General features: G+C 41.6%; 3 protein-coding genes across 3 annotated transcripts; 2 read left to right on the top strand and 1 right to left on the bottom strand.

Moving 5' to 3' along the window:
* Positions 1-1700: 1700 nt before the first annotated feature.
* LOC103415124 (uncharacterized) lies at positions 1701-4139 on the bottom strand. The gene is made up of 3 exons (XM_008353477.4): positions 3885-4139; positions 3211-3399; positions 1701-2183 (listed from the first exon to the last, which is right to left on the bottom strand). Exons 1-3 carry the CDS (start codon positions 4137-4139, stop codon positions 2100-2102), a joined length of 528 nt encoding a protein of 175 aa, XP_008351699.1. The 3' UTR covers positions 1701-2099.
* A 465-nt stretch (positions 4140-4604) lies between these two features.
* LOC103454889 (pentatricopeptide repeat-containing protein At5g61990, mitochondrial-like) lies at positions 4605-13434 on the top strand. The gene is made up of 3 exons (XM_070811955.1): positions 4605-6939; positions 11832-12875; positions 12992-13434. Exon 1 carries the CDS (start codon positions 4687-4689, stop codon positions 6937-6939), a length of 2253 nt encoding a protein of 750 aa, XP_070668056.1. The 5' UTR covers positions 4605-4686; the 3' UTR covers positions 11832-12875; positions 12992-13434.
* LOC139191234 (pentatricopeptide repeat-containing protein At5g61990, mitochondrial-like) lies at positions 12007-12651 on the top strand. Its single transcript, XM_070811810.1, has one exon. The coding sequence runs from the start codon at positions 12007-12009 to the stop codon at positions 12649-12651; it is 645 nt and encodes a 214-aa protein (XP_070667911.1).
* Positions 13435-13990: the final 556 nt, after the last annotated feature.

Below are 13990 nucleotides of genomic sequence, written 5' to 3'. Positions count from 1 at the left end.
TAAGATACCATCATTGTTGAGTACTAAATTTGAAGCAAATAATTATTTAAAATATCCATCAGATGCGTAATTTGGTTTTTTTTTTTTTAATCATACAAGTTCCAATCCTTCACAAATTTCAATGTTTAAGGAGGGCGGTTTGTTCATAAATTGCTGTCTTTCGTGCATGAAAAATTTGTTTATTAATTTTTGCTCATAAAATAATATGCAGATAGAGATTTGAACTGTCAACGTGAGATTATTAGATTAATTATAATTTAATTAATATAAAAAACAAGGTGCAGGAGGCCCAATAATCCTCGAAGTGGCACGTTTTTGGCGTAATTAGTTGTTAATTAAGCATCAATATTCTCATATTTCTTGCTTGCATGTAGCGGAAGTTTTTCGATAAAATTTCCTATAATCTATTAGACTTTTTTATCTGTTTTTATAGCTTCTTTTCAGATCATTCTAATTCTATATAGTTGTTTCCTTGTATAATGCAAATAAATAAATAAATAAATGTGAAGGCAAGTTTGAAGAAATCAAATTATCATGGATTATTTTTTGAGAATCGTTATTGGCATTTTAAAAATCTCATTATATACTCCAAACTTTCTATATTTGGAAGAAAAAAAATACACTTATGAAAAGTGTAGAATAAAATTTTTGAAGTGCCTATAACACTTCTCTGTTCCTTCTTCGTAGTTAATGAAATGGAGTGAGGGCCAGGACAGGGCAGGGCCTGGTCAAAGAAAGCATAAAATTTGCAGTCTTTTTGTTTGTTCATATTTGAAGTGATAAACGTGCATGCCTGACCCTTTCTACTTTCTACTTTCTGCAGGGGGAGCATACAGCCATATATCCTTAATTTACCCTAAATACAAAAACCCTAATCAAGTTAATTTGCAGGCTTTCGTGCGCCTACCATATCACCTCGGCTTGTTGCTAAGGCAGTTTATCCGCCTTTACACTAGAATTCAGTAAAGTAGAGGATTTTAAATGCAGTTTATCATCGATATTTATTGATTTTCTTACATTTCGTTAATATACGGTGAAATTTGCATTTCACCTCTTATTTCTATATCGATCCTTGATTTCTTAGATACTTCAACGAAAATATCGACAATTTCATTAATATTTTAAACGCTGTTCGAAGAAAGACCGAATGAAGGGCTTTTGAGGAGAAAGTGCTTACGATAAAAAGTGCACGTAAATCTGAAAAATTGAATAAAATCTCTTTTCCCTGAACGAGTTGGAATTGCAGTTTGGTTTGTACAGATCTTTTGAGTTTTTGAAAGGGCAAAAATTGAATTCAATTTGAAAGGCTAGTGGCAAACACACAACTCAGTGAAAAAGATGTTGCACACTGACATTCTTGTCTCCGATTCTTGATCACTCAATTGGCATAATTGCGAATCACTGAGCAAGTGGTAAATTGTCACGGTGAATAAACTTATTGGTGTTGGTGGAGGCGGAGGAGGGGGCAGGGGGGAATATATTAGATTTGTGTGCAGAGATCACTGCTCTTCTCTATTTGATCTCGAAACCCTCGCGATCAAAGAACTTGCGTACAATGAGAGTGTCGTTGTGTTTGCTGGCATCTCAAATCAATGACGCACTGCCATATTAGAAAGTTAAAATCCATGACACCACCTGATTGACTTGAAATACTACCACTGTAAGGCGGGAGGTTTTAGTTTTTACCATGAATATGGAGATTGGAGAATAAGATAATACTTTATCAGTTGCAGCCCAAGATATCAAAGTTTGCCTTTGGAAAGCAAACATAATTCAGCAAATAGGTCCAACAAATTGAACAAAATCGTACACATTTGGCTCTGCAAGCTCTGCCTACCATCACATGGGAGTGTGCAAGCTGAGCGCATGCTTTACCATATGCCTTTGCCACCATTGCTTTGTGATGGCTTTTGGAAGTATATTTTCTACATTAAAGCAGCACAAAATTATACCAGAAACCAAATCCACAAGATTGCACGATGTTCTTTCAGAAGCTCCTCAGAGATGCTAATCTTTGTGTATGATTGATATCGTATAGAGAATCAAAATGTTGAAAAAACCTGATATTCACATGTGACATGCTCAAAAGACGGGAAAAGTCACTTGGAAGTGTGTCTAACACTTTCTTCAACCCGAGCAAATGCATCTGTGAGCACATCAATCGTCCAATCCTTTAAATCCTCCTGCGAAAAACATGTGAACAAACATTCTTTAACTGCTCAAGAGCAAAACATAAGAGAAGCACAAGCATATGCACAAAACACGGAAGCTTTTTTCATTCGAGAAAGTGGAATACAAATTTCTGACTAATGTTCTTTAAGAGAATTCCATTAGAATGAAAACGTTTACGATCTATGATTTTCTACAGTCTACCGCAGTGTAAGACCCTTCCCCTGTGGGCAATGAACCAAATTATGAAACAAAAAGCACCGAAGTAAAATATCACAGAGATTGCGCGTGCAGAATACTTTCTAAAGCAGTTAAGCATAGCACGGTCGCAACAGAAAATTTTATGCTGGTTGGAAGCTATTAAGGGTGAGAAACATGATACAACTTAAACTCCTTAGATCAAGAGGCAAAGATATAGTTCAGAACTCGCGAAAAGGTCAGCATGCTATTTTTTATCAGCAGTAACCTAAACATTCAGCAAATTAGTCACCAGTGCAAACCTATGCATGTAATTATCCGAGTGCTAAATGGCCAATAGAAAGGCAAAAAATAAAAATCAAAGACATGGTTGCTTAAGCATTCACGTATGTTAGAAAAACGAGCGGTAACCTAACATTCATGTACATTAGAAAAACGAGCAGTAACCTAACATTCATGTAAATTAGAAAAACCATGGGTAACGTAACATTAATGTGCATTAGAAAAACCAGCATTAACATTCACGTGCATTAGAAAAACCAACAGCAACCTAACATTAATGTGCATTAGAAAAACCAGCAGTAACCTAACATTCGTGTACATAAGTAGACCTGCTAAAACTATGACTCAAATTCTGTAAATGGCAGGTTGGGGGAAAATTTTGTGTTCAGCCGGTGCCATTAGTTTTACAACTTGAGATGCTATACCATTTTTAGTTGCATATTACCAAAATAAAACTGCAATTTAGTGTAGGAAAGCAAGACTGATCCTACCCTATTATGCAATGATCAGAATGACTGATATGTAGCACCGTTTAAGAGTAAAAAGTAATTTGTGCCTCACCATGCGTAATGGTTCTCCAGTTCTTAAGTGTGCATTTGGACGAGCAAGCTTGGATTCAAACGGAGTCCTTGGTCTTACTTCGCGAATTTCTTCCCATTCCTCTCGGGAGAGCATCCTAACAGTGCCTTGCCCAGCAGGAGCATTCTTTATTTTGCGTTCAATCAATTCTTGTGACCTTGAGTCGTCGTACTACCAGCATGAAAGACCAGTTACATTAATCACTAAATATAATTAACCAACGAAATTCAAAATGTTCTCTAATCAAACGAGGTAAGCTATTCCGTTTATTGCCAGGAAGACAAAAAATAAAACCTTTACATAAAAGCTCTATACTTCCAACAATGTCTAATCCATTTACTTATTTCATCTTCCTCTCGAAAATTAAACACAAAAAACTTACTTCAAGAAGACAACAATGTTGAACTTCCAAAAACCCCAACAAATTATAAAGCGCAAGGAAATTTTTCTAGCAATACACAAGCAGGATCAATAGGCAGAAGAGTGTGCAAAACAGTGAAACACAGCTCTGATAATCATGAATTTCCAAAATTTTCAACAAGATGCAAATTCTAGTCGGAGATTACGATACAGCAACAACATTTAGGAAACAGAAAGCAAATAAACAAATGGGGTTGTGGAAACAATGACAGAAAAATATATTCAATTTTACTTACCATCATGAGGAGCTTGGCGAAGAGGGCAATGCCAACGGCGGTGAGAATCTGGGGCATGGTGGCTGTGTCGAGGTAGGTCATCGACTCTGGAACCTCGACGAAAACCGATTGCTTATCTTTCTTTGAGCTTCTTCTCCTCCTCATTTTCCCCAACTCAGCAAATTTCGTCTTCAAGCTTTCGCTCGGCGCATCGAAAGTATGCAGCTGCCTCTGCCTCCCAATTGAAACCAGAACTCTCTGCCTCACCCAATTCATACCTGCTGGCTCGTATCACTTTCCTGTGCAGCAACAGTTCAAAGAACAAAGCTTCAAAGCAAATTTCACATTTCTCACCATTGAAAAATAAATAAAAGAAAATTGCCCATTAAGTATACGATTCGAAATTGCATAACCCATCAAACAATTTGGAAAAAAGAGATTATACCTGATGCTGATTAGATAGGAAAATTACAGAGCATCCATGGCTTTTTCTACAGAATTCAAGGAGGGTTCGTTGTTTGCAGGGCAGTAATGGAGGTTACGAGTTCAAGAAGCTTTGGGGGAGAAGGAAGAAGAAGGAAACCCAGCAGCAGCCAACGCAGATGAGAATTTGGACCTGAAAAGTACTTGGCCATTTGGGTTCATTGGGTTTTTATGAATTGGGCTTCAAAGTTTAAAACTTTACAAAATAGTCCAGGCCAATCTCTCTCTCTCTCTCTCCCTCTCGTCTTTTTCCCTCTTGGTCAGATGTCTATGTGTTGCTCTCATCTCTTGCCTCCATTGCCATAGCTGAGTAGCTCACAATTTGGGCATCAGGAAAAAAATGGGGTTATTTTGTCATGGACATCTCTTTGCATTTCATCTGAGCAATCGAATTGGTATTGCAAAAGCAAGACTTTTGATTCACATCGAATACTGCACCACCACCTCGCAGCAATCAGAGACGTTCAAACAGGACGATGACGAAACAGTGAGAGAAATCTCCACCGTCCTCAGAAACCACAGCGACTGGCACTTCGTTCTCAACTCAACGGACCTCCCCAGGAAGCTGAACCCACATGTGGTCCGAGCCGTTCTACAGCAGAACCACCAGGTTGGTGACCCAAAACGCCTCCTTAGTTTCTTCCTATGGACCGATACCCACCTGGGTTTTCCCCAAAATTTGCATTCCTTTTCGATTCTTGCTGTTGTTCTGTGCAATTCCAAGATGTTTGAGCAGGCTAATGCTGTGTTAGATAGAATGGTTAAGACCCGAAAACCAGTTTTCGAAGTTTTGGATTGTGTTGTTAGTTGTTTTAGAGATGGTGAGTGTGGTGGGTCTGATAAGATTGTTTTTGAGTATCTGATTAGAGCTTTTAAGGCGGCGGAGCGGTTGAATGAGGCTGCTGATGTTTTTCTGGGACTTAGGAAAGTTGGGATTTTACCAAGATTGGACTGCTGCAATTCTCTGTTGAATGATTTGTTGAAGTATAATAGAATGGAGTTGTTTTGGAAGGTGTATGATGGGATGTTAGAGGCGAAAATGAAACCTGATTTTTACACTTATTACAATGTGATCCATGCGCATTGTAGGGCAGGGAATGCCGGGCAGGGAAAGAGGTTTCTGTTAGAGATGGAGGAGAAGGGTGGTAATCCAGATTTAAGTACCTATAATGTGGTGATTGGTGGTTTGTGTAGGGCTGGGGATGTCGATGAGGCCTTAGCGGTAAAGAAGTCTATGGTGGAGAAGGGATTGGTCCCGGATAGGTATACTTATTCGGCACTTGTTGACGGGTTGTGCAGACAGAAGAGACCAGAAGAAACAAAATTGATTTTGAAATACATGTATGATAAAGGTTTGAGTCCTGACAGCACCTGCTACACTGCTTTGATTGATGGGTTGATGAAAGAAGGTTACTTGGAAGAGGCTCTGAGGATCAAAGATGAGACAATTGCTCGAGGCTTTAAGTTGTGCGATGCCACATGTAATGCAATTTTTGCTGGGATGTGTAAAGTTGGTAGGATGGAGAAGGCAGAAGTTCTCCTGAACGAGATGAATGTTATGGGCACTAGACCTAATGCCCAGACATACAAGTTTTTAATTGACGGGTATTGTCGAGAGAAAAATATGGTCAAGGCTTGTGAGTTACTTAATGAGATGAAGAAGAGGAACTTTGCACCCGGTGTGTTCACTTATGGAGCGATAATCAATGGGCTAAGCCGGCGTGGAGATATGGAAGGGGCTAATAAACTTCTGAAGGAAATGATTACCAGAGGTTTGAAACCAGGTGCCGTTATCTACACAACTGTAATTAGAGGTTACGTCCAGGAAGGAAAATTTGAAGAGGCAATAAAAGTATTAAAAGGAATGACCAAAAAGGGAGTCATGCCTGATGCATTTTGCTACAATTCTCTTATAATTGGCCTCTGTAAAGCCAGGAAAATGGATGAAGCCAGGATTTACTTCGTGGAAATGGTTGACAGAGGATTAAAGCCTAATGCGTATACTTATGGGGCTTTTATTCATGGATACTGTAAGGAGGGGCAAATGCAACTTGCAAATACGTATTTCCAGGAGATGTTGGGTTGCGGTATAGCTCCTAATGATGTTATCTATACAGCCCTGATTGAAGGGCACTGCAAAGACAGTAACTTAACAGAAGCATATTCTACGTTTAGATGTATGCTTGGACGAGGGGTGCTCCCAGATATCAAAACTTATAGTGTCATTATTCATGGTCTCTCAAAGAATGGAAAAATTCAAGAAGCAATGGGGATTTTCTCCGAGCTCCTTGGCAAGGATCTGGTTCCAGATGTTTTTACTTACAGCTCCCTCATATCGGGCTTTTGTAAGCAGGGAAATGTGGATAAGGCTTTCCAACTTCTTGAACAGATGTGCCGGAGAGGCGTTGATCCAAACATTGTTACTTATAATGCCTTGATTAATGGATTGTGTAAGTCAGGTGATACTGATAGAGCCAGAGAACTGTTTGATGGAATCTCCAGAAAGGGTTTGTCTCCTAATGCTGTGACTTATGCTACAATGATGGACGGATATAGCAACAACAACAACAACAACAAAGCCTTTTCCCACTAAGTGGGGTCGGCTATATGAATCCTAGAACGCCATTGCGCTCGGTTTTGTGTCATGTCCTCCGTTAGATCCAAGTACTCTAAGTCTTTTCTTAGAGTCTCTTCCAAAGTTTTCCTAGGTCTTCCTCTACCCCTTCGGCCCTGAACCTCTGTCCCGTAGTCACATCTTCGAACCGGAGCGTCAGTCGGCCTTCTTTGCACATGTCCAAATCACCGGAGCCGATTTTCTCTCATCTTTCCTACAATTTCGGCTACTCCTACTTTACCTCGGATATCCTCATTCCCAATCTTATCCTTTCTCGTGTGCCCACACATCCCACGAAGCATCCTCATCTCCGCTACACCCATTTTGTGTACGTGTTGATGCTTCACCGCCCAACATTCTGTGCCATACAACATCGCTGGCCTTATTGCCGTCCTATAAAATTTTCCCTTGAGCTTCAGTGGCCTACGACGGTCACACAACACGCCGGATGCATTCTTACACTTCATCCATCCAGCTCGTATTCTATGGTTGAGATCTCCATCTAATTCTCCGTTCTCTTGCAAGATAGATCCTAGGTAGCGAAAACGGTCGCTTTTTGTGATCTTCGCTAGATTGCTCCGGTCATTAGTGTGGATAAGTATATAAATGGATAGAGATAGGAAAGCAAACACAAGATGTACGTGGTTCACCCAGATTGGCTACGTCCACGGAATAGAAGAGTTCTCATTAATTGTGAAGGGTTTACACAAGTACATAGGTTCAAGCTCTCCTTTAGTGAGTACAAGTGAATGATTTAGTACAAATGACATTAGGAAATATTGTGGGAGAATGATCTCGTAATCACGAAACTTCTAAGTATCGGAGTGTGGTGTCGTCTTGACTTGCCTTATCTGTCTCATAGGTAGATGTGGCATCTTCTCTGGAAGTACTCTTCCTCCATCCAGGGGTGGTATCTTTAACTGGTGGAGATGCACAAGGTAATGTATCAATTTCACTTGAAGCTTACTTGTAGTTTCAGGCTTGGTCAAGCGCGATACAAACCATGTAGTAGGAGTCCCCCAAGTCGCCGAGCTAGGGGGTCTGCTGAAAGAGGTGACAGACAAGGTAAGCAATCAGAGCTCCGACTGATTGTTCACCTTCTCCCCATCTTGCAGCAGCATGAAGGATAAAGAGAAGAAAAATGAGAAGAGATGATATGAGATACTTTTGCTTTTGAAGAAGTAACTTTCCACAGGCTTATTCTTGAACTGAGCTGGAGGGTTTTCTGGTTTCCTCCAGAGTATAAGGCCGACTGAAGAATTTGAGGGTCAAAACAAGTCCATCAAATCTAGAGTACGTTCCACCCTGCTGATATGGGATACTTTTGCTTTTGACAGAGTAATGGATGTATCGGCACGTGTGCTGTTACGCTTGTCTCCACATGCTTCCTTGTATCCTTCGCACTTGCCCTATCTGTTCCTCAAGCAGATGCGGAATCTTCCCTGGAAACATAAGATGTTGAAGATGAGTACTCGAGAGCAATGCCAAGTAAGTAATCAGGTAAGGGGTTCCAGGCAGTCAGTTCCTGGCTGGAAGCTTGATTCCAACTGCTGACTGATTGCTCTCTTTCTCCTTGTCTTGCAGGTAAAAACAAGGCCAAAGGAAAAGACAGGGAAAAAGCATGATATGGGATACTCTTGCTTTTAACCCTGATGATATGAGATATTCTTGCTCTAGTATAGCTTGTTTGCAGAGGTATTATCGGGGGGAAAGAAAGCTGAATATTTCGAAAGGCTTCGTTGGGAGTGCCCTCTCAGATATGATGAAGGGTTGAGCATTTTTGCAGGTCTGCCTGTCCGTTGGGGATGGAGGTCGACATATATAGGAGTCTCCCTAACAACAAGTAGTAATGCTATTCCTTTACCCTGCTTGGTCATAGCACGGTAGTGGGAGCTGCCAGTTTCACATGTTTTAACTCTGTCAGAGCACTTTGAAAAAATGGTCTGTGGTATCTGGCTCTCGAGATTCGGAAAACGATGCCTCTTCGATTTTTGAGAAAGCAATCATGTTGGGGGTCTGACTCTCGAGATTCGGAGAGCAGTGTCTCTTCGATTTTTGAGGAAGTAATCATGTTGGGAGTCTGGCTCTCGAGATTCGAAGGGCGGTGCCTCTTCGATTTTGGAGCAAGCAATCTTGTTGGGAGTGTTGTCTCGAATGTGAGTAAAGGTTGGACATGTTTGCTAGTCTACCTTGCCACGAAGCACAAAGGTTGACACACAGGGACTTTCCAATTATCCAGCAATGGTACTGTTCCTTTACCCTCTCTTCAATTTTGAGAAAGTAGTCATGTTGGGAGTCTGGCTCTCGAGATTCGGAGGACGGTGCCTCTTCGATTTTGGAGCAAGCAATCTTGTTGGGAGTGTTTTCTCGAATGTGAGTAAAGGTTGGGCATGTTTGCTAGTCTACCTTGCCACGAAGCACAGAGGTTGACACACAGGGACTTTCCAATTATCCAGCAGTGGTACTGTTCCTTTACCCTTGTGGGTAATAATATGGTAGCTAGACCTTCAAAATTTATGTGTCTAAACTTTGTTAGTGCTGTTTCTTTGCTATTCTTTTACCTTTCTTGGTCAGAGCGATGTAGTGGGAGCTGCAAGCTTCACGTGCTCAACTTTGGCAAAGTTATATGTGGTACCCATGAGCTATTGTTGCGTGTGGGAAGTGGGTGATTGAACAGTAAGATTCATGTGCTTTCTACTTCACCAGAAGTCTTCGACAGAATGCCCATAATTTCTGCAAAGCTGAGTGTGCGTGTGACAGGTGCTGACAAGGCTAGAAAAGTAGGTGCCTCTTCGATTTCTGAGATTGGCCCTCGTGGTCTCTGAGCAGCCCAGCTTTTGAGAAAGCGAGCGCCTCTTCGATTGATTCGGAGAACGATGCCTCATCGATTTTTGAGAAAGCAATCATGCTGGGGGTCTGGCTCTCGAAGATTCGGGGAGCAGCGTCTCTTCGATTTTTGAGAAAGTAATCATGTTGGGAGTCTGGCTCTCGAGATTCGGAGGGCGGTGCCTCTTCGATTTTGGAGCAAGCAATCTTGTTGGGAGTGTTTTCTCGAATGTGAGTAAAGGTTGGGCATGTTTGCTAGTCTACCTTGCCACGAAGCTTCTCTTCGATTTTTAAGAAAGTAGTCATGTTGGGAGTCTGGCTCTCGAGATTCGGAGGACGATGCCTCTTCGATTTTGGAGCAAGCAATCTTATTGGGAGTGTTTTCTCGAATGTGAGTAAAGGTTGGGCATGTTTGCTAGTCTACCTTGCCACGAAGCACAGAGGTTGACACACAGGGACTTTCCAATTATCCAGCAGTGGTACTGTTCCTTTACCCTTGTGGGTAATAATATGGTAGCTAGACCTTCAAAATTTATGGGTTTAAACTTTGTTAGTGCTGTTTATTTGCTATTCTTTTACCCTTCTTGGTCAGAGTGATGTAGTGGGAGCTGTAAGCTTCACGTGCTCAACTTTGGCAGAGAACTTTGGCAAAGTTTTCTGTGGTACCCATGAGCTATTGTTGCGTGTGGCAAGTGGGTGATTGAACAGTAAGATTCATGTGTTTTCTACTTCCCCAGAAGTCTTCGATAGAATGCCCATAATTTCCGCAAAGCTGAGTGTGCGTGTGACAGGTGCTGACAAGGCTGGAAAAGTAGGTGCCTCTTCGATTTCTGAGATCGGCCCTCGTGGTCTCTGGGGAGCCCAGCTTTTGAGAAAGTGAGCGCCTCTTCGATTTCTGAGATCGGCCTTTGTGGTCTTTGAGCAGCCCAACTTTTGAGAAAGCAAACGCCTCTTCGATTTCTGAGATCAACCCTCGTGATCTCTAAGCAGCCCAGCTTTTGAGAAAGCAAACGCCTCTTCGATTTCTGAGCAGGCGCCTCTTCGATTTCTGAAGCTCCGTCGAGTGCAGATTTTTATAGGGGCTGGCATTAAGTTCCAAAGCACACTTGAATCTCCACCAGTAGAAGCTTCATTCTTGCACTTCTAAGATCTTGATTTGTCCGACCTCTTCTCTCTTCAACACCTTTGAAAATGTCTGGCCCCTCCGACCGTCGTTTTGACTTGAACCTTGTTGAAGAGGCAGCCCCGCCTTCTCCAGACAACATATGGCGTCCATCCTTCGTCTCCCCCACTGGTCCTCTTACCGTTGGGGATTCCGTGATGAAGAATGATATGACCGCTGCGGTGGTGGCCAGGAACCTTCTCACTCCCAAAGATAACAGACTACTTTCCAAACGGTCTGATGAGTTAGCTGTTAAGGATTCGCTGGCTCTCAGTGTTCAGTGTGCAGGTTCTGTGTCTAATATGGCCCAACGCCTATTTGCTCGAACCCGCCAAGTTGAATCATTGGCGGCTGAAGTGATGAGTCTCAAACAGGAGATTAGAGGGCTCAAGCATGAGAATAAACAGTTGCACCGGCTCGCACATGACTATGCTACAAACATGAAGAGGAAGCTTGACCAGATGAAGGAAACTGATGGTCAGGTTTTACTTGATCATCAGAGATTTGTGGGTTTGTTCCAAAGGCATTTATTGCCTTCGTCTTCTGGGGCTGTACCGCGTAATGAAGCTCCAAATGATCAACCTCTGATGCCTCCTCCTTCTAGGGTTCTGTCCAGTACTGAGGCTCCAAATGATCCCCCTCCGGTGCCTTCTCTTTCTGAGGCTCTACCGACTGCTGAGACTTCTCCTAAGCAACCTTTGTGAAGGCTCCCTCTTGTGTGTTTATTTTGACTCATGTATATGTACATATTTGTAGCTTATCGGGGATATCAATAAATAAGCTTTCCTTCATTTCAACGTATTGTGTTAAATACACCAAAGCCTTATTCGCTAAGTTCTTTGAATTTTCTTTTGTTGAAGCTTGTATGTTGAAGCTTTCTGAGTGGAGCATGTAGGTTGGGGTAGTGTTCCCTTAATTTTCCGAGTGAGGAAAACTTCTCGGTTGGAGACTTGGAAAATCCAAGGGCCGTGTCCTTATTTCGGGATATAGTGGGGAAGGGCATTGCGGCCACTTCTCCTTTCAATGCATTGATTGATGGCTTCTGCAAATTGGGGAGGATGGTGGAAGCTAACCAGTTGTTGGAAGATATGGTGGATAAGCATGTGACCCCAAATCATGTCACCTACACGATTCTGATTGTTTCCCTCTGCAAAGAGGGGTTGATGAGGGAATCAGAACAGCTCTTTCTGGAAATGCAGAAAAGGAATCTGACGCCAAATATTTTAACATATACTTCACTTTTACACGGATACAATAGCACGGGAAGCAGATATAAGATGTTTGCTCTTTTTGATGAGATGGTGGCGAGGGGACTCAAGCCTGATGAAGTTACATATCGTATGATGGTTGATGCTTATTGCAAAGAAGGTGATTTGGTAAAATGTTTAAAGCTGGTGGATGAAACTTTGGTCAATGGTGCAATCTCCAACAGTGCAGTGGTTGATGCACTGACAAGTACTCTATTCCGAAGGGAAGAATTTTCTGAGATAATGAAGTCACTTGATGAAATGGTAGAACATGGATTTGTGCTCAGTCTTGCGACATGCAGCACATTAGTTCGTGGATTTTACAAATTAGGGAATGCGGAAAAAGCAGCAAGGATTTTTGAGAGCATGCTTAGGTTTGGATGGGTTTCACATTCCACCAGTTTAGATGACTTAATTCATGAGGACCAAAGTGAGGTTAGCTCCGGAATATGTTGAAAGAAAGGAAAGATGGCAATCAGGGACAAGTCTAGTTGATCGAGACAGAATTTCTGGTTCTCTTCCTATTCACTGCTCCCTCAACCAAATTCAAATGCTGGCCTGAGGGTGGAGTTTGCAAGTTGTGGTATGGAAAAGCTCTTTTGCCAATGCAGAGCTTCCTCATTCTTAACCAGTGATTGTGTTCTCCTTAAAGCAAAAGGGTGGATTCAATGCCTAGAAAGGTAACCTTTTACCTGTGCACCTTAATAGTTAACTGCAGAATTGCTTGGAAAAGTTTGTTGGTTTAATTTTAACCTCCTGAGAACTTTATGGAACTTTCTTTTTTGGTTTGAAACAGACATATGTAAAGAGGACGGGAAAGGGACAAAAGTGGCAGGCTATGAAGTAGTCAGTACACTCGAAGGTTGGTGTGGTGGGTTAATCCAGATGATATGAAGACAGGTGATAAAAGCAAGACCAGGAAACAATGCCGTGAGGTGGTCGTACAGGTAACAGACCTAAACTAATGTGGTAACTAGCAATTTTGCTTGTGAAAGAAGCAACTTGGTTTGCTGCTATTTTCATGCTGGAAGATTTCTGCTTCTTCGTGCTCATGTGTTTAGAACTTAGTTCTCTTAATGATGGCTGATATTATGTAGCAAGCGCCCTTGTATCGTTCAGATGCAGGCAGATTAGATACAAAATAAAATATTTTCGAGTCAATGTAAAGAGGATCTATTTTGAACATTCTACTTTCTTGTATCTCAAGTCAGATTAGATAAACGACTAACTTACGTCTTACTCATGATGCATCTCAACTGTTTACGTATTAAATTTTAACTACCGTTATGCAAATTCTCAAATGATACAGCAGTCTGAAGTGTTTTTGGACAGATTGAGTTCAACAAAGTGCTTCTAAATTGCTTTTATGCTTTTTATTACTAAAACTCTTCTCGGTAATGAGAGTTTATGTGATGTTTTATGTTTACCATAGGTTACATTTTCTGCTCAGATTATTTGATTTATAAACCATCACCAGTATTGTATAAGATTTTTCTTCCCAACATTTGATATGGACAATTTAGTTTAAACGGTTAACTTTGAACCTTGGGGACTCCAAGAGCTCAACGGGAAGGTTTGGCACCTCGATGTTGGCTCTTCGCCACCCAGGGCTGTAGTATGTTCCAAGGGTCTGGGTTGTTTGCCCATTAAATTGGTACATGAGCTGTATTCAGAATGTCGTGAGATAGTTCGGTTCATATCTAGTGTGGGCGTTAGAGCATTGCGAGGACCTTTCCCAAGTACGAGAGGATTGGGAAGGACGCATCTCTGGTGTACCAGTTATCGTGCCCACGGT

This window comes from Malus domestica, chromosome 14, assembly GCF_042453785.1.
Source record: "Malus domestica chromosome 14, GDT2T_hap1".
NCBI lineage: Eukaryota > Viridiplantae > Streptophyta > Magnoliopsida > Rosales > Rosaceae > Malus > Malus domestica.
Note: the sequence above shows the minus strand (reverse complement) of the source record. Positions and strands in the feature narration are given on the sequence as shown.